A 23203-nucleotide genomic window follows, 5' to 3' on the forward strand; every position below is an offset into this window, starting at 1 on the left:
CACACACCACCCGACCATCCTAGCGCCTGAGGTTGTGTGGACATCTTGCTTCGCCAGCTCCCTGATATCCCCCAGAGTATAACCAATATGGTGCCAAGTACACGGCAAAAATGGGTACAGAAATACTGAATTGGGCTCCCCTCTCCATTTTCCATTCTCACCGGAGCCACTTTTCCTCTTGCCCAGGGTAAGCCAGGGCTCAGGTGAGACATGACCTCTGCTGCAACTATATCCACGCTGCTGACACCTGTAAGCGGCACCAGCCAAGGTCATAATGCGGGTACAGCTGCGGTTAAACACAGCAAGCAGAGCTGGATGTTTTTAACCCTTCCCGATGGTCAATGCCCTCCGTTAGAAAATGCCCATAACAGAACCCAGCTGGGCAGGATGTAGGACAAGGAATTTGCCACATATATTTGGACCAGCAGGGCCATTACAGAGAAAAGACTAACTACCTGGTACTAAGGAAAACACTTGTTAAAATGTATTGAACTATACTACGTTCTGGGAACCGAGTACTTTACAGGTTTTATTCTCATTTTAATCACTGCAAAGATCCATAAAGGCAGATACCAACGCTTGCCCCATTTTATTCAGAGGTTAAATAACTCAGCTGGGTCCCCCAGCCACCAAGTCCGGCCGTGCTCAGTCTGGATCCCATAGCTGCCCTATCTAAAGCCTGGAGTGGGGCCTGGCCAGTGTAGCTCAGTGGTTGAGCATCAACCTATGAACAAGGAGGTCACAGTTCAATTCCTGGTCAGGGTACATGCCCGGGTTGCGGGCTCGATCCCCAGTGTGGGGCCTGCAGGAGGCAGCCGATCAATGATTCTCCCTCATCATTGATGTTTCTGTCTCTCACTCCCTCTCCCTTCCTCTCTGAAATCAATAAAAGAAATAAATGAAGTCCTGTTGGGACCAGCTGAAATGTGAGTGAGGCTGAGTCTAGGCAGAGGTGCTCAGCACAGAGTGGTGGTCCCTCCACCCATCCCACTGATAACACACACCATCCCGCAGAGCTTTCCAGGAAGGTTTCAAGTGGGCAGGATGGGAAAGCCAGGGGGGTGTTATCAATCTGTAGTAAGTAAGTCAAGAACTTAAGGTCTTTCTAACCATAAGGTTGGTCATTGGTCATCAATGCATCCTTCAGGTTCATTGATGCCCAAAAGGGGGAACTGTGGATGAAAAAGGGGTTCTATGGAAAGTAACCTCACAGTGATCTGATCATTCAGTCCTAACTGGGCAGGTCATGGTGGGTAGTCACACCCCAGGCATATAACTTCTATAAATTTTTACAAAGAACTTACGGTCCTCAGCAAGGACAAAGTACACTGGGCCACAGAATGCTTAGCGTAAGTTAAAAGCTCACCTCTTGGCTCTGTGCCAGTAGGTGCCAGGCCCCAGCTCCCAGGGCCTCCCGGCCTCAGCAGGTGGTGGATCTGTCAGGACCCACTGCCCAAGGCTCTGCTTCTGAGCCAAGGACATTTGTACTCCCTCCCAGGTGGCCATTGCTCCCAACACCACACCCCTCACAATACCCCAAGGCACCTTGGGGGACAGAAGGGACCAGCCACCTTCTCCTGCTTGATCTCACAGACTACCTCCCTGTCCTCCACCAGGAAGACAGGAACAAGGACATAGGGCAATAGCCAGAGGCCGCAGGAAAGCATTAGAGCGAGGCTTCCCTGCTAACTCTCCTCAAAAGGCCAAATCTTCTCACTATGAAAAGTTATTTTCAAAATCTCCTTTCCACTTTGGGCAGGACCGCCTCAGTTGTCTCTGAGCTCAGGGTGTGGCCGTCTGGGAGGAGGCTGGGAAAGCCACCTCCAGGCACATCCATTCCACAACCTCCCCCGCCCAGCACCCAGCGTGTATGTCTTGAAGGCAGGGGGTGACAATTCCTGCCAACCAGCCAGGGCTCTGTCCAGGAGCTGACTCCACAGAAGGCCTCACTCACGGGGTTTGCTCCCAGTGAGTCCTAGGCCAACAGTCCAGGCTGTGCCCTTCCCTCCCTCTCTGTGGCCACAGTCCCTGAAGTGACGTGTAAACTGCGAGCATCTCCCTGAAACAAACCAGAGCCAGCCTTCGCTGCGCAGCCCACCAGAGCGCAGGGTGGGGACAGGCCCAGCAGGGCACAAAGAGACTGTGGGGACCCCAATTAAGGACCCACTGGGGTTGATCCTGGCCCGGCCACCTAAAACCTGTTCTGCAAGTTCCGTAACCTCATCTTCCTTGTCCGTACAATGAGGATCACAGGAGGACCCACCTTACAGGGTTGATAGGAGGATTAAACCAGCCCAGGCCTATTAAACCCTCCGGACGGTGGACTTGGTGAGCACCCCTCACACCCTTAGCAGCAAACAAATCAATAAGAACTCACAAAAGCAACTGGCCTCTCAGTACGACAGTCCCTCTGCGCAGACACTCAGCTTTCTGCGCCCCAACACCAAGCGAAATCCAACGCAGACTCAGAGATAAAAATTCTTAAGCCTTCCCACGGACTCAAGGAGGCGGTCAACACCAACAGGCCCTCCCTGTTGAAAGGCCCGGCAAGACCACCGCACACAGTCACTACACCTTAACTCATTGGCTCCTCAGACACACGGAAAGTTTGAAATAAAGAGTGTGTGCTTTGGAGTCTAATTTGGATATCTATCTATACACAGAACAGGAAGCCAATGACTTTCCTCTTCCCCAAAGAGTTAATACCCCTTCTGAGTTTTAAAAACCACCTGGTGCCAAACACCACAAACACGTCCACGCATTTGCAGGTGAGGAGGGCTGGGAAAAAGTCAAGCAGAGGCCGGCTGAGCTCTCTCCAGCTCCCACCCACACACCAGGGCTAAAAGCACCACGTATTACGCCCAGGCCTTTCTTCGCTCTCAGGTGTGCGTCTTTACTCTTCTCTCCTAAAACCTAAGGGTCCCCATGACACTTGCAACCAGGGGAGCAACAGGCAGGGGCAGCCTGTCCCAGGCTAACCCCCTGAAGCTGTCTCCAAGCCCCCTTTTCTCTGACTTCTCAGTGAGCTAACAGCAGCTGGCGTGGCTCACTTCTTTCCTCTAATGTTTCTAGAGAGACAGAGCAGCCCGCCTCGGCTCTCTCCTGTTGTTTCTTCTGTCCTAGACCATTCAGGGAGCTGACAGCAGCCCCGCCTTGCCTCACTTCTGTCACTGTGACTCTCACTGGTCAGTGAGTCCACAGTCCAGCATGGCCCACTTCCTATAACGTTTCTAGAGAGCCAAGCCCCGCCTAGGCTGTCTCCTGTTGCTTCCTCTACCCTAAGCCCTTCCTTGGCTCACGTTTTAATAAACCCACTCTCAAAATCACCTGGAGTGGTGCTGTGAAATTTTTCCTGTTCAAAGTCACATGGCCCGGCCGACGTGGCTCAGTGGTTGAGCATCAACTATGAACCAGGAGGTCACGGTTCGATTCCTGGTCAGGGCACATGCCCGGGTTGTGGGTTCAATCCCCAGTAGGGGGTGTGCAGGGGGCAGCTGATTGATGATTCTCTCTCATCATTGATGTTTCTATCTCTCCCTCCTGCTTCCTCTCTGAAATCAATAATTTTTATTTATTTTTTTTAAAAGCCCACACATGGCTGAGACAGACCAGCTCCCTTTCCAGTGACACAGAGAGCCCAGGCTTAGCCTGCAATGTGCACAGGAGCCAGTTGGGGTTCTTGTTAAAAAGACAGATCCATGCCGAAACCGGTTTGGCTCAGTGGATAGAGCGTCGGCCTGTAGACTGAAAGGTCCCGGGTTCGATTCCGGTCAAGGGCATGTACCTGGGTTGCGGGCACATCCCCAATAGGAGATGTGCAGGAGGCAGCTGATCGATGTTTCTCTCTCATCGATGTTTCTAACTCTCTCTATCTCCCTCCCTTCCTCTCTGTAAAAAATCAATAAAATATATTAAAAAAAAAAAAAAAAAGACAGATCCAGCTCAGGCCTGGGGTGGGGTCTGAGAGTCAGCAGTTCTAATCAACTCCCAGATGACATGATGCTCATGATTCCCGGACCACTCTTTGAGAATACTGTTTCCAAATAAAAGTGTGATCCTGTCTGGCCTCCACTGAAAGCCCTCCACTGATTTCCCAGCACGCTCGGGGGAAAGACCTCACCGTGTCCTTTAGGCCCCGTGGGACTTAGTTCTCACCTCATTTTCTAGCCCCTTTTCCTTCCACTCTCCTGCCCTCTCTTTTCCCCTTATTTATTATCAATTTATTTATAATATAATGAAATGAAATGAAACCGCCATCTCATCCAAGCACGGAGGAGGGAGACCTATTATCAAAGCCTTGGTAAATGGATGTAATTTCAGGTACTATCATTTAGAAATGCATTAATGGGTACAGCGATTACAGATACTTAGCTTCACAGCATTCGTCTGTCTGTTTCTTTGAATCCCCAGGTCAAAATGTGTTGAGAAAAAGAAAATCTTTCCAAACGCTTTCATGGGCAGGGAAGCAAACCATTTTTCCTCCCTGGAACCCTGACCACTGACTTTGTACCTCATCATCCCTTTAGCTTACAAGCCCCAATTAACCCCTAACTCCAATCAACCCTCTCTTCTTGTATGCCTGCCAGTGCTGAGGGTCGTCCCAAATGTCAAATCAACTAACCTACATCGGTTTGGTTGAGCACGGATTCTGCACCTGACGTGGGTCCTGGCACTGTGTCCCAATCCTACCCCTGCCCCATCTCCCCCAGGACCAGCTCAGGGAGGACTGCAACGCCTGGCACCTCTGCAGCTTATCACCCCACTGTCTGCTGGGACACAGCTATTCCCGCACACAGAGGAAGAATTCCCATTTCTCAATTAACTGCAGTCGGCTTACCTGCTCTGACCATCAGTGTCAATCATTCAGAACCCACCCCCGCCCCAGCCTCTCCTCTGCCCTCAGGAGGACCTCGGAGTGGTCACGGGGTTCTGAGATGTGGAACAGCCGCCCACCACCCAGGAAGGCGCAGTCCCCAGTCAGTGGTCACCTACAACACCAGCCCCACTACCAACCTGTGCAACTAACAGCAACATCTGGGCAGAAGAGAGGGCGGAGCATTCCCAAACTCTATGAAGGAAACCAGGGGCCCATCGGGGAGCCTGGCTCTCCGGGATCTGCCCTGGGTAATGGGGTGGGTGGGTGTTAGACAGCTGTACCCTACGGACACTGTCTCCAGGCCTTCCCACAGCCCCATCCGTCAAGCTGACAAATGTCCTCCTGTAAATGGAAGGACTCACAATGCCTGAGCACCTACTAAGTGCCCAATGGCATGCCAGGAGCTGCAGCTGGGCCACCACATTAAATTCTCAAATAGTGCTGTCATGTCATTATTGCAGTTAGGGAAGCTGAAGCTCCGAGAAGGTTTCACTTTCAGTGCCTGTGGTCATCCATGGCGTTTGTAATCATGATCATTCCCAGTCCTACCCTCTAGACCAGCGGTTCTCAACCTGTGGGTCACGACCCCTTTGGGGGTCGAACGACCCTTTCACAGGGGTCGCCTAAGGCCATCGGAAAACACATATATAATTACCTATTGTTTTTGTGATTTATCACTATGCTTTAATTATGTTCAATCTGTAACAATGAAATTGGGGGTCACCACAACTTGAGGAGCTGTATTAAAGGGTCGCGACATTAGGAAGGTTGAGAACCACTGCTCTAGAGGTTCCGACTGAGCATTCCAGAACACTGCTTCTACCTCAGGTCTACCCTCACCAGCTGCTCTAATACAGACACACTGGGTATTGCATAAAAAAAAAAAAAAAAAAAAAAAAAAAAGAGCTAGGTTTCCTTCCAGGCAGTGCAAACCCTAATACTAATACTTAGAAACCCTCCCACTGGAGGAGGGGATGGGAGAGGGTCGGGGAGTAAATCAAAACTGTCCGTTGGAAAATAAGTCTATCATCCACATGGGAAGCCTCTGCATTTCTCTCTGGTTGGGCACAGCCACATGGGGCTTTGCAGATGAGGACTCATCGCTTTGATATCTAGCGCCAACCATGTCAAAGTGGCCGGCTTCTTTTTAAAGGCAAGTCTCAGCACGAAAGCCCAGTTCCCCCTCCGCCTGCCTGACCTCAGGTTTCCCAGAGAAGCACACAGCTCCTCTGGGGGGTGTGCCTCACGTTACCGCAGGAAGGGCTCTGGTTCTAGGAGGAGTCATGGTAATACTTCATGCTTACATGGCATGTACGGTACGGCAGGCACTGCGACGGTCCGGTCATCTTCCCCATTGTACAGATGAAGAAACATGGGAAGACCCGGTTTAAGTGACCTGCCCAAACCAGCACAGAGCCAAGAGTTCAACCCAGACACTTGGACTCCAGGATTCATGTTTCATAACCCCATGTGGTACCACCCCTCAGACACAGGAGTTGGAAAAACCCCTTGGGCAATATTCCCGACTACGCCACCCTCTTGAAGCCCAGCTATCCAGCACCAGACCCTACTCCTCAGCTTAGCCTGAGCCTCCTCCAGGCGCAGACGGGCACACACTCACTCTCCACGCACTCCCCTGGCCCCTCCTGCCTTGGGCTGGCCTTGGGCTGCCCACACTCTGCTCCACCGCTGCCTGGCCTTCCTCACTCACCCTCAGAAGCTCCCTAGGGTTCCCTGCTCAGGCCCCCAGCCCCAGTCACCCATCTGACACTGTCCAGCGTCCCTCCCTTCTGGTCTGGGCAATGCTGGAGGGTGGAGACTTCTATTTCTCCACATCACCCAGTGTGGAGACTGGCATATAGTGTTAGATGCTTCATCAGAGTCTGGTGATTGAATGGATCAATCCTGAACCAAAGGCCTCTGAGTAAACTGTTTCTCCTCTAAGGGGCTCACCACTCCTTAAGGTGATACACTGATGCCATCTGTGGACGTGCACTGACAACTGAGTTTGCAAGTGAAGGTTATTGCAGAGGTTACTGCATTAATCTAATACACTCGTCCCAGCAAGGAGTGGTCTCATCTGCTCCTTGTGGGGGGGAGGGGATAATACAGGAGGCTGTGCAGCCAGGGGCTGGGTACCGGGATGAAATGGGCCCACTGCTGCCTCCCTCCCCCGAGCACACTGCCCGCCCTCCCTGCACTGCCCTGGTCCAGGGACGCACAGGAAGCTCCAGAAGAGCTGCACGCTAACTCCAAGCTCTCAGACCTCGAGAGGGTGAAGGCTCTGCCTCAGCAGGAAAGGCCCAAGATGCCCTGAGAACACTGTTCATGATGCTGGGAGCGCAGACGGGCACGCACTCACTCTCCACGCACTAACCGTGAAAGAGACAGTCTGGCTCTAAGAAGGCTTAAGAGGCTCATCAGCCCCTTAGATGTGGTCAGCTGACATCCAGGGGCAGGATGGGGGTTCTACTTCCCCAGAGCACCAGGACCCTACCCATTACCCCCCCCCCGCCCCCCGGGGAGGGCCATCCATCCACCCATCACCCTTCTATCCTTGGGGGACTTTCTGAGGGAGGTGCTCCGGTGTCATCAGGAAAGATTCAGAAAACCAGGTTTGCGGAATACACGCTATAAGAGGATTCAGGACAGAGGGGGTCCTGGCCATGGGAACCAGAGAATACCTCGTACCACATCACACAAACTCGTGTTCAAGTCACAGCTCCCTCGTGATGGTCTCTCTGGCCGTGGGGAGATCAACTGCTTGATCTGCAAAATGAGGACAATAAAAATACCTGCCTCTAGCCTGGCTGGCGTGGCTCAGTGGTTGAGTGGCGACCTAAAAACCTGGAGGTCACAGTTCGATTCCCAGTCAGGGCACATGCCCAGGTTGCAGGCTCGATACCCAGTGCGGGGCGTGCAGGAGGCAGCCAATCAATGCTTCTCTCTCATCAATGATGTTTCTATCTCTTTCTCCCTCTCCCTTTCTCTCTTAAATCAATAAAAATACATTTTAAAAAAGAAAAAAAACCTGCCTCTAAAAGGAATATATGTGTTTTCAACTAGTATACAGCGCCATGATGATTATCACTGCTGACATCTGTGGCCCAGGCAACACCAGACAGTAAGCCTGTCCTTCAGCGGTCAGAGCCGATAGCCAGGTGGCCGCCCGGATTAAGGAGCGGACATCTGTGCAGCCCTCTAAAGGCCCAGGAAAGAGGCAAACCGGGAGCCGCTTTCACACCTCACTACCCAGGGCTCTTTGTCCCCAGGTCCCTGCAGCACGGATAAGGTGCCCGCGGCCTTGGGATGGTATGTCCTTGATGGACAAGGGTAAATAGTGTTATTTTTAAATTAACTTTTTATTTGGAAATCATTTCAAATTTACAAAAAAGTTACAAGAACAGCACAGAGAACTTCCATGCACTCTCTCATGCAGACTGACCCACTGGTAACGTTTTGCCCCATCTGCTCCCCTGTACACACGCACGCGCACACACACAGAGGTTTTTTTCTTCAACCACTTAAGAGCAAGTACTTCAAGGACAACTTTTTAATAACCATAATAGTTATGCATTTTTATGGATCCAAACCAAACCCTGAGTAGTCTACAGTGTGCATGCTCCCGGTTCAAGGGCACCAGACTCACCCTGCAGCAGCTGAATGAGATTAGGGTCCAGAATTCACGTCTCCACCCCACCTCCTAGTTGTGTGCATGTATAAAAGAGCAACTCATGCCCTGACCAGTTTGGCTCAGTGGATAGAGCGTCGGCCTGTGGACTCAAGGGTCCCGGGTTCGATTCCAGTCAAGGGCATGTACCTTAGTTGCAGGCACATCCCCAGTGGGGAGTGTGCAGGAGGCAGCTGATCGATGTTTCTCTCTCATCGATGTTTCTAACTCTCTATCCCTCTCCCTTCCTCTCTGTAAAAAATCAATAAAATATATTTTTTTTAAAAAAGAGCAGCTCACATTTATTGGGCATTTACTATGTGCTAGGTACTTGCTAAGCCCTTTTTCATCAGTTAATTAATGGACTTCTCACATTTATCCCCATCTTACTGGTGTGGAAGTGAGGCTTAAAGGGAGTGGGTAACCTACCAAGGTCAGGGAGCGGTACGCAGTGGAGCTGGAATTAGAATCCAGGAATCCAGAGACCATGCGCCTACCTCTGCCTCCTTATGTGCACTACCACCACATACACAACCCTGTGCATTTTGGTGCATGATGAAGTGGCCTGGCTGTGCTTTGGGCTTCCAGAAAAACCACCGTGCTGCCAGGCCAGCATCCGGGAGACTGTGAGTATGCTGCACGCCAGAATGAGAGGTGGCCTGGCACAACTCAGTCCAGGCAATGGGCGAGGTCAGCACTGCTGCAGATGTTGTCTCCTCTAGGCCTGTACATCGGCCTTTGGATGCTCAGGGCCCAGGGAGGCTGGAAAGCCAATGAGCAGCCTCCCCACACTTCCCTGTCACTTAAAACGGAACAGGGCAGTCCTAGGTGGCTTGGCTCTGTGGTTAGAGCATCAGCCTACAGACTAAAGGGTCTCAGGTTCAATTCCTGTCAAGGGCACATACCTTAGCTGCAGGCTTTATCCTTGGCCCCAGTCAGGACGGTGAGGGAGGCAACCAATCGATTTGTCTCTCTTACATCAATGTTTCTCTCTCTGTCTCCCCTCCTCTCTTCCACTCTCTAAAAATCAATGGAAAATATCCTCAGGTAAGGATTAATGACAACAACAACAAAAGACTGGAGAGCTCTCAGTCAGTCGGCCCGGAGATGGTTCTGGAAGTGACATCGCCGTGGCCGCCCAAGGAGAACCCCAAGTGCAGTTCAAGCTGGTGCTGGTCGGGGGCGGCGGCACCGGGAAGACCACCTTCATGAAGCGCCACCTGACGGGCGAGTTCGAGAAGAAGTACGTGGCCACCCTGGGCGTGGAGGTGCACCCCCTCGTGTTCCACACCAACCGCGGGCCCATCAAGTTCAACGTGTGGGACACGGCCGGCCAGGAGAAGTTCGGGGGGCTGTGCGACGGCTACTACATCCAAGCCCAGTGTGCCATTATAATGTTTGATGTAACTTCGAGAGGTACTTACAAGAACGTGCCTAACTGGCATCGAGATCTGGTGCGCGTGTGTGAGAACATCCCCATCGTCTTGTGTGGCAACAAAGTGGACATCAAGGACAGGAAAGTGAAGGCGAAATCCATTGTCTTCCACCGAAAGAAGAACCTTCAGTACTACATTTCTGCCAAAAGTAACTACAACTTTGAAAAGCCCTTCCTCTGGCTTGCTAGAAAACTCATCGGAGACCCTAACTTGGAGTTCGTCGCCTGCTCTTGCCCCTCCAGAGGTGGTCATGGACCCCGCGCTGGCAGCACAGTATGAGCAAGATCCAGAGGTTGCTCAGACCACCGCGCTCCCAGGTGAGGATGACGACCTGTGAGAGGGAAGCTGGAGCCCAGCGTCAGAAGTCTAGTTTTATAGGCAACCGTCCTGTGATGTCAGTGGTGCCGCGTGTTTGCCACTTTATTATATAGCTAAGCAAAGAGAACATGTGCTTGATCCTGGGATGCTGAAAGATGAATGGGCTTCGAGTGAATGTGGCAGTTAAAATACCTTCACTTTTTGGACCTGCATATTTAGCTGTTTTGGAATGCAATTGTTTCCTTATTGAGTTTCCTATAAGAAAGCTGCAGTCGCATCACAATACTCAGTGGTGAAACCTTGTTTGTTACTGTCATTCCTATTCCTTTTCGTTTAGAATCAGAATAAAGTTGTATTTCAAATATCTAAAAAAAAAAAAAAAGACTGGATAGGACAACTGGTGCCCCTAAGGGCACATGTTTCTGTTTAGGAAAACACAAGGCCATACAACAAACATGATACATCCCTGCCCAAGTACTGATCTTACTGGGCATGTGGAAGGGGGTTTTTTAAGTTAAACTGAGGATAGCGTTCACATGAATTTTGGGACATTTTGAGGACATTTTCCACCATCCAGTTTGCCAGGTAAGTGGAGCTTCACCCTCTTCTGTCATTAGGGCTGTGGCCAAAAAGTCTGAGAAGCTCTGATCTGAGACACCACACGCCCATCCCTTCTCTGAAGCCTAAAAAAGCTGAGCGAATGTGGCCTGGGCTTTAGGAAGTCACTTCATCACTCTGAGCCCACATGTCTGCACTAACTGTCAGCCTCCAACCAGATAATGTTCAGAAGCACGCTGTAAACAATAAAACATTCATCCAAAACACTTCTTGTTCCAAAAAACCTAAATAAAAATGTTTTGACAGCCATTGAAAAACAACAGGCAAATAAAACCATATTCCTCCATGCTTTTCCCTCTGCCAATATTTACTTAGGACACCATGCCAGTCTACTGAGACGCTGCTGCCTCATGCTGAACAAAAAGATGCAAACCAGGCTCTGTTCTGAAGAGGCAGAAAACTGGAGCAGGCTCCTCATTAAATCTCCAAACAGTCCACACAGTGAGGTGCTTTCTCAATAAGCTCCTTTCTTTGTGGTGCATAACAAAGTGGAATAATACTCGGCCATAAAAAGGACGAAATCTTACCATTTGCAACAACATGCTAAGTGAAATAAATCAGACAGAGAAAGACGCATACCATATGCTTTCACTTATATGTGGAAGCTAATAAACAAAATGAACAAATAAAACAGAAACAAACTCACAGGTATAGAGAACAAGCTGATGGTGGCCAGATGGGAGGGAGGTTGGGGGACTGGGTGAAAAAGGTGAAGGGATTAAGAAGCACAATTGGCCCGGCCGGCATGGCTCAGTGGTTGAACATCGACCTATGAACCAAGAGGTCACGGTTCGATTCCTGGTCAGGGCACATGCCCTGGTTGCCAGCTCGATCCCCAGTGTGGGGCGTGCAGGAGGCAGCCGATCAATGATTCTCTCTCATCATTGATGTTTCTATTTCTCCCTCTCCCTTTCTCTCTGAAATGAATAAAGATATATGTAAAAGAAGAAGAAGAAGAAGAAGAAGAAGAAGAAGAAGAAGAAGAAGAAGAAGAAGAAGAAGCACAATTGGCAGTTACATAATAGTCACGGGGATATAAACTACAGAATAGAAAATATAGTCAACAATATTGTAATAGCTATGTATGGTGTTAGGTCGGTGCAAGACTTACCAGGAGGATCACTTTGTAAATCATATAAATGTCTAACCACTATGCAGTATACCTGAAATGAATACAATATCTTTTTTTTCAAAATGTATAGGTAGTTAATTTGTTATAGAGATTGTAAATTGTTTTTCCAAAAAGTTTGCATAAATTCACATCCTAATCAATAATGTACAAATTGCTCATTTCCCAATATCTTCATCAACACTAGATTTCATCCAACATTTAATTTTTGCCATCCTGATATGAAACTAATACAATCTTGAATGTCAACAGTAATTGAAATAAACTCCTTTTTCCAAAATCTTCCATTTAAGAAGCCCAAAATTCTCTGTAAGTAAGAGAATGGAAAGATGGCCATCAGTGCACAAGAAACCTACAGCCACCCTCTTCACACACACACAGCTCTGCGAACAGGAGCTGACACCTCTTCCCCCAACCCACCTCCTGTCTGGCTCTGAAAAAAGAAAAAAGAAAAAAAAGGACCTTCAAAAGCAACTGGCAACCCGTTTCTTAAAGAGGTTTCCCAGATCTTTTCCAGGAGGGTTTTAAGACCTGGTACAAATCATGGCCCTTAATCCTTCCTCCGGCTTTCTGCACAACGCCGCTCTTGTTCCTTCCGCACAGAACCTAACTAACATTTCAAGCCATGAGTCAGTTTTCACCCTTGATAAAACAACCAGGAAACGAAAGGCAAAGTGGGATTCCGCCAAAACTTGCCAAGCTGGGAGAACCTTCTGAACTTGCAACAAGAGGGTTCGGAATTTCCCTTTTAAATGCATGTAAGCTGCGAGCTCCCCAGAAATTCTTTGTGGAATGGTTGCTCTCTGGTTTGAAATAGAGCTTCTGGGACTGCTGTTCCCAGAAGCACTTCAATGAGAAACATGACAACTAAATGAACCAACAGGTTGGCACTCTGCAAGACAAATTTCACTAACATAAAGTTCAACGTTTGCCTGGGGAGTAAAATGTGGCAGTCAGGACGGACTTCTTCCTGGGGTGGCCCGAGAGACCGTCCCTTGGCTGACAGCACAATTAAACCTAAAGCGGTGGCTTCCCGGGCTGCCCAGTGTTCACAGGCTTTCCTGAAGGCCTTCTACACTTACGTGGTGTCTACACCAGGTGGGGTCCCGACCTGGACATTCTACACCCCTGGCTCAACCTTCACTCCCCAACTCTTCCTCCCTCCCTGTAAGGTCAGACTCAGAAATGGTTTTGCTGAATGGAAAAACACACTCTAGATATTTAGCATTATCTCTGGAAGGGTAACCCTTCTGAAGGAGGCGTGACGCCTTGGCCCACGCCAGTCCCCACTCCCTGCCTCCCTGGGACAGGTTCTTAACTGCCCACTCCCAGCCTCCTGGAGCCCCACGGCCCACCCAGCCTCCCCGCTCCTCACTCTCGTCCCAGGGGCCTGAGCACCGCACTCTTGCCCTGTGGGGGCTCAGAGTGGTGCCTGGCATTTTTGGTGGTGATTCAGCCTATGAAGGCAATGCCCTGATAGTTGGTTTAAAATTTTATAGTCCACAATACAGAGATGAATCACAAGATTTATGCTAATAATTAAAAACCGCTTTTTACTCTGAAAGACATTAAATAGCAAATAAAAACACCATGACAAGCAGAGGGAAAGACTGAAGGAGAAAGGGAATGTTTTCTATTTTAATGCCCTTATTTTTCTGGCTTTTTGAACAAGTGGCCCTGCACTTTCATTTTGCACTGGGCCATGCAAATTCTGGAGCCAGTCCTGCCCTCAGGACCTGCTGTAGGGAAAAGGGCTGGGGAGGGAGTGGGAAAGCAGCCTTACTCCAGCCCTCAGAAATGCCTTCTTAAGTGCCTCACTGGCCTCATTTGGGGATGTGCACCCACAGGGGACCGACACCTACAATGGTGGCCCCGCAGGCTCCAAAGCTGAAACTAAGGAACATGAAGCCAAGTCACAGAGGACCAAGACCTGGCAACCAGGGAGGGAGGGCAGCCAGGTCCAGTGGCCAACAGACTCCCCAGATACAGAGTATGAGGTCGTGAGGTTATGAAGCCAGAGGCCAGGTTCCTGCTTTGTGTGCTGTTCTTGACAGCCAGAAACTGCATACAAGAAGCCTGGGCTCCAGGCACCAACCAGCCTTGACAGGCACGTTCCTGGCTGCTTCACTTCTTTGACCTTGCCTGGTCTCCCCACCACCACCACCCCCATCCTGATCTCCCCCCTACCCCCAATAAGTTTTCCAAGACCTGGAATACCTGCTGAACTCCCTGGGTCCCTTAAACACTGCTGCTTCAATAAATACCAATTGCCTACTTAGTGCCCGGTGCTGGGATGGGTGCCAATCTCAGAGGTGGAGAACTGGGGTCTGCCTTCAAGAAGCAACCTTGGCACAGGCAGGGTAGCAAAAACCCCTCCTCTCTGGAATTCCTTCTCCTTTTTGACGCAGGATCTATTCAAAACAGCTGTAGGGAGAACCCAACCCATGGGGTTCCATGAAACCCCCAAAGCCAGTCCAGCACAGCACTCTAGTTCCTGGGGCCTCTTTAAGAATTTCTCCCTCGGGGGTCTCCTGTTGAAAAGGCTGTGTCTGCCAGACTGTCTTTACTAGGTAATAATTAATGCCTTCCATTTCTTACTAATCAGAGACATGCACCATCACCAATCAGCATAGGAGACCAAGGGCCGCTGCCTTCCCAGGGCACCTCAGTCCCCAGCAGAAACAAAGCAGGGGAATGGCCCCTGAGCCTCAGGCAGCCTGAGTCGGAGCAGCAATACATGGCATGGAGCTCCTTCAGGTATCGACGCTGGCTCTCGCCTGTGACCTGGGGTAGAAGCCACCGTGACTACCATGGTTACCATCCCAGAGACTGAAGACTACGGTTCTGGTCCCAGCTCTGACATTTTGGGAAAATCGCTGATCCTTCATGGACCTGAATTTCATCATCTGAAGAACAGGACAAACCCCAGCTCTGCGGCTTCTAGGGGCTGTTATAAGGATAAAGTAGGAAAAGGTACCAGAAAAAGCCAACTGCCTTTGCTGTTGGAATGACTGGGATTATTACAGGTTTCCGCATAGGAAAAAATGGAACTAGTTAACAGTTCCTACTTCATCAAGTTGTTGCAAGAATTAAATCAGGTAACAGTTAAAAACAGCTCCTGGCATTTTTCAAGGACTCCAAAATATGATGCTATTACATAATCGCTACCACAATTATTGCTGCTGCTGTTAATGGCACAACTGCTATCATATCCTGCTACCAGGCTAAGGGACTCATGGGAAAGTAGAGAAGTCTTGACGTACAAATCCGCATCGCCTAGTCTAGAACCGGGAGAACCAGGAGTAGATTCCTCATAACATTTTGTCCCTAATTAATCCACAGTTGAATGCAAAGTGCAGAAACAAAAACTAAAATCCACCTGCCTTAGCTCCGGTGGTCTCCTTCAAGAAATCGATTCTGGAGAGTATTCCAACATCTGCTAACTATCAGGGGCAACTGATGCATCCCGAACCCCTTGCACAGCTTCCAGGCAAGGATCCACCGGCGAAAATAAAATCAGGGGTGCGGACGCTTTGTCCCTCTCACTGAGCCATATTAGAGAACTCCCCACACCAAAAAAATAAAAAATTTAGAAATGCTCATGGTAAATCCAAGAAAGCACCCTTGAAGCAAAATATTTTTATGTGTGTGTGGGGGGGGGGGGGGAGGAGAATAATTACTCCCCAAATCTTTAAGTCTTCAAGAACTCGCCACAGAATGAGGCAGAAAACAAGTCAGCTGCCATGGGTGGAACTAGTTAACAGTTCCAGGGGCACGGTCACACTGCTTTCGCCTTTGCCTGGAAGGGCCTGGCCAAGGCCCTGTAGGTAGAGGCAGGGCTTGCCGAAGGATAACTATGAGGGACTCCACAGAGTCGCCACGGAAGAGACAACAAAAGGGACGAAGGGCAAGCGGCTGTGAAACTGACCTTGGGTCCTACACACACCTCCGATCCCTCAGCTCAAGATTTTGCCTAGAACTTCATGGAAGAGACAGAAACAGTAACTAGGAGAGGTGGGCCCAGGCGGCGTGGCTCGGTGGTTGAGCCTCACACCATTTACTCCCTCCTGTCTGTAAGGGCTTCTCCTGCCTCCGTCGCCCTTGTTCACCACCTCCAGCCACACTGGCCTTTCTGCTCCTTGAATTTGAAGCTCTTTGTTGCCTTAAAGCCCTTGTACTGGCTGTTCCCTCAACATAACAATGGATCTTTTTGTTATTCATTTTACCTTAAAAGTCATCTACTCAGAAACACCACACCTAACCTCCCATCCAACCAAACCACTCAGTTACTTTATATCACCTTATTTTAACTTTCTGCATAGTTACTGCTCACTATCTGATATTATTGTTTATTTACTTACTAGAGGCCCAATAAACGAAATTCACACACTGGAGGGGGGAGGGGAGGTTGAAGGGGGGTCCTCAGCCCAGCCTGGGCCCTCTTGCAGTCTGGGAATCCTTGTGAGATGTCCGACTGCCCTGGAGGCGGGAGAGGTCCCCCACCGCTACCGCTACTGCCTGCTGCTGCTGCTGCCAGCCTTGAACCCGGCTCGGGGCTCTGGCTGAGTGATGCTCCCCCTGTGGGAGCGCACCGACCACCAGGGGGCAGCTCCTGCATTAAGCATCTGCCCCCTGGTGGTCAGTGCCTGTCATAACAACTGGTCATCCGATGTTCAGTGGATTTGCATATTAGCCTTTTATTTTTTTAAAAATATATTTCTTTATTGATTTCAGAGAGAAAGGGAGAAGAGAGAGATAGAAACATCAATGATGAGAGAGAATCATTGATCGGCTGTCTCCTGCACACCCCACACTGGGGATCGAGCCCGCAACCCAGGCATGTGCCCTTGGCCGGAATCAAACCTGGGACCCTTCGGTCCACAGGCTGATGCTCTATCCACTGAGCCAAGCTGGCCAGGGCTATTAGCCTTTTATTAAATAGGATTTTCTACTCCCTCCCTTCCCCAGTACATTGTAAGCTCCATGTCTGCATCATTCACTTCCTTTTTTATTCAATTTTTTAAAATTCTCACCTTAGGATGTGTGTTTGGTTTTTCTAAATTGATTTTAGAGAGTGAGGAAGGGAGAGGGAGAGAGAAGCATGGATGTGATGAAGTATGGTAGCAACCATCTCAGGTAGAAATTATAGTTTAGCTTTAACCCTGCTGTTCGGCTTATGTACCTATTTGCTTTGTTTAACAATGGACAGGTTATTTTGATTTTCTGAATTATATAAATCATCCCATTTGATTAAATGCCTTATTGATTGTAATGTGAATATCCCATGGGTTGTGGTCATACTGGTCTTAGGAAGCACATTTTCCTTTACCTGGGAAGGACAGCACAGTTATCCCAAGGTCAGAGGGCTCTAGACCCCAAACTGTAATTTAGATAACATGCCTAAGTTTCATCCAGGTTACCCAAGGGCCCTAGATAACATGCTGTTTCTGTTTCTGTAAACTGCTTTTTTGCAAACCAGATTCCTCATTCCAAACCCTAGGATGTAATCAATGCCTTGTGATTTTTTGCCTATATAACCCTGGAGCTGCGACCATCTTGTTACTATGAGATTTGGGAAAGCAAAATGGCCCCTCATAGTCCCGGATTGCAATAAATGTGACTCTTTAATTCGACTTCTTGAGGCGTCCTTCTGTGATTCGCGGGGTACATTACAACAGTGAGAGAAAAAGAAATATCAATAGGTTGTCTCCTGCATGTACCCTGAGCATGCACCCTGAGCAGTGATCAAACTCACAACCCGGGCATGTGCCCTAACAGGACATTGAACCTGAGACCCTTTGGGTGCACAGTGTCGACAACGCTCCAACCAACTAAGCCACACCGGCCAGGGCTGCCTCATTCATTTCTGTAGTTCCAATGCCTAGAACAATATGTGGTACACAGGAGATAGCTAATAAATCCCAGCAGATGCAGTTATGAGCCAGAGAGGACCACTAATAAAAGGTCCTAATGCAATGGAAACTAAAGAGAAAATAAACAAATGGGACTACATCAAAATAAAAAGCTTTTGCACAGCAAAGGAAACCATCAACAAAACAACAAGAAGACCCACTACATGGGAGAACATATTTGCCAATGATACCACCGATAAGGGTTTAATTTCCAACATTTACAGGGATCTCATGAAACTTAACAAAAGGAAGATAAACAATCCAATAAAAAAATGGGCAACGGACCTAGATAGACACTTTTCGAAAGAGGACATACAGAAGGCCGAAAGACATATGAAAACCTGCTCAAAGTCACTAATTATACGAGAGATGCAAATCAAAACAACAATGCGTTATCATCTCACACCTGTCAGAATGGCTATCATCAACAAATCAACAAACAACAAGTGTTGGAGAGGATGTGGAGAAAAAGGAACCCTTCTGCACTGCTGGTGGGAATGCAGACTGGTGCAGCCTCTGTGGAGAACAGTATGGAGCTACCTCAGAAGACTAAAAATGGAACTCCCATTTGACCCAGTGATCTCACTACTAGGAATATATCCCAAGAAACCAGAAACACCAATCAGAAAGGATATATGCACCCCTATGTTCATAGCAGCACAATTCACCATAGCTAAGATTTGGAATCAGCCTAAGTGCCCATCAGCAGATGAGTGGATTAGAAAACTGTGGTACATATACACAATGGAATACTATGCTGCGGTAAAAAAAAAAAAGGAACTCTTGCCTTTTGCAACAGCATGGATGGAACTGGAGAGCATTATGCTAAGTGAAATAAGCCAGTCAGAGAGAGATAAATACCACATGATCTCACTCATTTGTGGATTATAGAGAACAACATAGACTGATGAAAAGGGACAGACCCAAAGACTGAGAAACAGCGATCAGGCTATCAATCCCCAGAGGGAAAGTAGGGGAGGGCGGGGGTAAGGGGAAGAGATCAACCGAAGGACTTGTGTACATGTATATAAGCCAAACCGATGGACATGGACAACAGGGGGATGGGAGCATGAGTTTGTGTGTGGGGGGGAGGTCGGGGGTTAATGGGGGGGATGAGGACACATTTGTAATACCTTAACTAATAAAAAAAAAAAAAAAAGTCCTAATGATCCCAACCAGCTCCCCAACACACTCACTCTCTCTCTCTCTCTCTCTCACTCCTTCTCTCTCTCTCTCTCTCACTCCTTCTCTCTCTCTCTCTCTCTCTCTCTCTCACTCCTTCTCTCTCTCTCTCTCTCTCTCTCTCTCTCTCTCATACACACACACACACACACACACACACAGGACATCCAACCATATCCACAGTTCTAGTGCTCACTTCTATTCATCTCATTCATCAGGATTTCAACCTTCCTGCAGGAGCCCAAGCAAGCCCAGAGGGAGAGGGGCCCCAGGACTTTACGGGACCATCTGAGCTTCCAAAATGCTGGCCCGCTGCCGACTAGCAGTTTTCAAGTCGGTGAAAGAAAGGATTTCCGACTCACAGTCCCCAAAACTACACTAAATATTAGTCAGACCACCGTCCGTCCAGACAGACCTGAAGCTAGCTCACTCACTCGGTGAACAAACATCTACCGAGCGCCTACTCCGTACCAGGCACTGGGGCAAAGGATCAAAAGCGGTGTCTGACCTCGTGGGGCGCGGTGGCGAGCAGGCAGGGGCAGATGCGCTGCAACACGGGGATAGCCCGCGGCGGGAAAGTAAAAACTCTACCGGTGTTAGCGTCTGAACGGCGCCTCGGTTTCATCTCCACAGACCCAGGTCGGGGATAACTGGGCTTGTGGGGCAAGGCTCTGGGTTTTTGAGGAAAAGCTACTGCTTAACGAAGCGGAGGCCGTAGGACCGTCCTCTTTTGAGATGCGGCTCAGGAGACGCACAGCGTTCGAGTAACATCATTGGCTCATCGGCTCCCCTCCCCGCCCCCATCTCTGCCCCGCGGGTCGGCGCAGGAGGGTCGGGGTGGGATGCGGCTGCAACTCTCCACTACCGTCGCCGAGAACGGGGCTGCAGAGAGAGCCCACGCACCCCAAACAGAGTCCCTTCGTCTCTGTCCCCCGCCCCCCCTCCTCACCACCCACTCCATCCCCGGCTCCCGGAGCCCGGACGGGACCCTTGTTCCACTCTCCTCACCCCTGCTCATCCCCGACCCAGCCCGGTGCCACGGGAGACCCCAAAGGGAGGCGTATCCGACCCCTCACGCCAGTGCCCGAAGCCAACCCAAATGCCAGGTCCAGGGCGCAGTTTGCAGGCCGGGCCCCCGTCGCGGGCCGGATCCCGGACCCCCGCCCCAGAGCCCTCGCGGAGGTGGGTACCGCACCCGCCTCCCTCCAGCCGCCGCCTCACCACTCGGGCAAACAAAACCCCACGCGTCGGCGGCCGCGGCGCTGTGCGCGCCAACTCGCCCGGGGCCCGCGCGGGAGGAGGGGGCGCGGCCGCGCGGCGGGAACGCACGGGACCCCCCGGCCCGGGGGCGAGCGCGGCGGAGGCGCGGTCACTCACTCGATGAAGTAGCTGGCGCCCTCCTCCGTGAAGCCCTCCTCCCAGCCGCGGGGCAGGTCTGCGGAGACGCGAGAAAAGTTCAGGTCAAACTTGGCCGCCCAGGCGCGCCCCCCCCCCCGGGCGCCCCATCCCGCCGGCCCCGCGCCCACCTGAGCGGATCATGTGGCCGGAGTTGACGGGCTCCCCGGTGCGCGGGTGCAGCCAGGTCGTGCGGCGGAGCTGGTCACTGCGGGAGAGGTGCACCTGTTAGCGCGCTGCCCCCCGGGGGGCGCCCGCCCGGCCCCGCGCCCCGCCCGCCCCGCGCCCCCGCGTGCCCGCGCCGCACTTGATGAAGAAGACGCGGCCGTCCCGGCACACGCCGTAGGACCAGTGCTCAGGTAGAGTGTCCCGCCCGACCGCCGCCGCCGCCGCCATGTTCGCCGAGCTCGGAGCCGCCGCGGGGCGGGCGGGAGGGAGCGGGGGCGGGGGAGGGGGCGGTGCGGGCGGCGGGCCGGCGGGCTCGGCCGGCGCGGGCTCGGGCGGCCCCCCGGGGCGCTCCATCGCCGTGCGGACTCCCCCAGCGCGGGCGCGTGGCCAGGTCCCGGCGTCCGCAGGTCCCGACGGCCGCAGCAGTTCGCCGCCGCCCCGGCCCGCCCGACGCGGCGGCCGCGGCCTTTGTCCCCGGACTTCCCCGCCCCCAGCCCGCCGTGCGCCCCTTGGCCCCAGAGACTCGGGCGGGGCGGGGGCCGCTGTCCGGGCCCCAGGGGCAAACTCCGGAAACGGGATGCACCCCGAATGTTCCTGCAAACCCCACCCTCTCTGGGACCTGTACTTCTGTCTGCACCATGGAAACCTAGACAGGTTCCCTCCATATTCCGAGCCTCGGGTTCTTCCTCTGTAAAATAAAGTTAATAATAAATACACGGGATTGGAGTGCAGATTAAATGAAGTAACAGTGGTGTAAAGTGCTTAACTGGACCCTGGCAAGTAGAAGGTCCTCTATTAATGCCAGGTCAAGCATGGTTTCATTTACCCAAGTTTGCAGCTGGAATATGAAAAGGGGGTGCAGGCCCTCTCCCCACACGCCACATGCACAGCCCTAAAGTGGCAGAGATCACAGGCTCTGCCTGCAAGTTTCATCAAGTGGCTGAGGGCTGGGCTGTATCTCCTCCGTCTGAAGCAGATCCTCCAGGCGGGACCTCTAGTGGGGGCTCTGGAAGGTTCTTTCCAGGGCTGGAGCCTTCTCATAGTCAGTCTGTGCTCTCATCTCAGCTCCTGGGGATCCCTCTCCTGACCCCTCTGTCCAGAGGAGACTTCCCCTCCGCCCTTCGCTATCAGTTCCATTACTGTGTACACTGAATTGGCGTTCTTACTTGTGTTTCTGTATTGCCTTGTTTGTTGTTATTAGCCCCCCGCCCTCACTGAAATGTCAGCTGGAGGAGAGGAGGGGCCTCGGTCTGTCATGCAGCGCCATATCCACGGCGCCTGGAACAGTGCCTGATGCATGCATGTAGTCAAAAGCTGAATGAGTGCCTCAAACGCTCCACACTGACACCCCTGCGCACTGAGCAGGGCCAGAGGCAGCTGCACTCGGGGAGATATCAGGCCCAGACTTTGGGGGACGGAGGCTGTGGTTGATGAGATGAGACCCATATAGAAGTGAGACTAGGCAGTGTGTGGGCATTAGTTATTCAGAAAGCCATCCCAAACAGGTGCAATTCGGCTCACCTGAAGGACGGGTCACATTTGACTGGGAAGGGGAGGAGGGGAGAGCAAACACGGGGTTGTGGGAGGGTTATGGGATGTTAAGGAGGCCATACCCACGCCCTTCCTTGAGAACAGACAGGTTCTGAGAGGGTCTCCTGCCTTTGAGGAGATTCTTGAGCAAATGACAATGGGAAAATAATGCTTTTATTGTTAAACACTAATTTGAAACAATACATTAAGTGGGCAAAGGTCAGGAACACACAGTTCACAAAAAAAGCAATACAAGTGGCTTTTAAACAAATGGAAAGACACTCAACCACCTCATAATAGGAGAAAGGCAGATTAAAATTAAGGTGAGGTACATTTTTTAGGTATCAAATTGCCAAAAGTGGGCATTACAGAGAAAGACGTTCTTCTTTATTGTTGGTGGGACTATAAAATGGTTGTCTCTTTGAGGATAGTTTGTTCAAAGTTATTAGAATTTAAATGCATATACCTTTTGACCTAGCAATTCCACTACTAGAAATTTATCCTACATTAATACTCACACGGGCACCAAGGCCTGAGTACTAGAGTATTCACTGCAGCATTGTCAATAGTTATGAAAGACTGGAAACAATCTAAATGTCTATCAAAAAAGAACAGGTTTGTATGGTGATGAATGTTAACTAGACTTATTGTGACATTTCATAATATATGCTAGTACAAATATCTAATCATTATATATTTGAAACTAATACAATGTTATATGTCAATTATACCTCAATTTTAAAAAACAGGTAAATTAAATTATGACATATTCCTACAATAGGATGCAGCTGTTACAGAAAATGAGCTAGATCTCTAGGTACTGCTATAGAATGGTCTCTAAGATATTAAGTGAAATGCAAGATGCAGAAGTATGATATGGTATGCTACTATTATATATAGGGAGCATCATGATTAAGATTTCCCTTGTTTGTGTCTCCTCCTCAACAATAAAATTTGGGATCCATCCAC

The 23203-nt window shown here is 50.4% G+C and overlaps 1 protein-coding gene and 1 pseudogene across 4 annotated transcripts in view; one reads left to right on the top strand and one right to left on the bottom strand.

The window, feature by feature from the left end:
* PLEKHA7 (pleckstrin homology domain containing A7) overlaps positions 1-20949 on the bottom strand; it is a 210080-nt gene extending 189131 nt beyond the window's left edge. For all 4 annotated transcript variants that reach the window (XR_004970439.1, XM_036325534.1, XM_036325535.1 and 1 more), the window contains exons 1-3: positions 20844-20949; positions 20668-20744; positions 20519-20576 (exon numbers count right to left, since the gene is read on the bottom strand). Coding sequence is in view for 3 of the 4 variants with exons in the window: in XM_036325534.1 (XP_036181427.1) it covers positions 20519-20576; positions 20668-20744; positions 20844-20932 (224 nt within the window). In the remaining variant the exon portion in view is untranslated. The remainder of the gene's footprint in view (positions 1-20518; positions 20577-20667; positions 20745-20843) is intronic.
* LOC118664871 lies at positions 9638-10502 on the top strand (annotated as a pseudogene).
* Positions 20950-23203: the final 2254 nt, after the last annotated feature.

Source organism: Myotis myotis, unplaced genomic scaffold, assembly GCF_014108235.1.
Source record: "Myotis myotis isolate mMyoMyo1 unplaced genomic scaffold, mMyoMyo1.p scaffold_m19_p_10, whole genome shotgun sequence".
Classification (NCBI taxonomy): Eukaryota; Metazoa; Chordata; class Mammalia; order Chiroptera; family Vespertilionidae; genus Myotis; species Myotis myotis.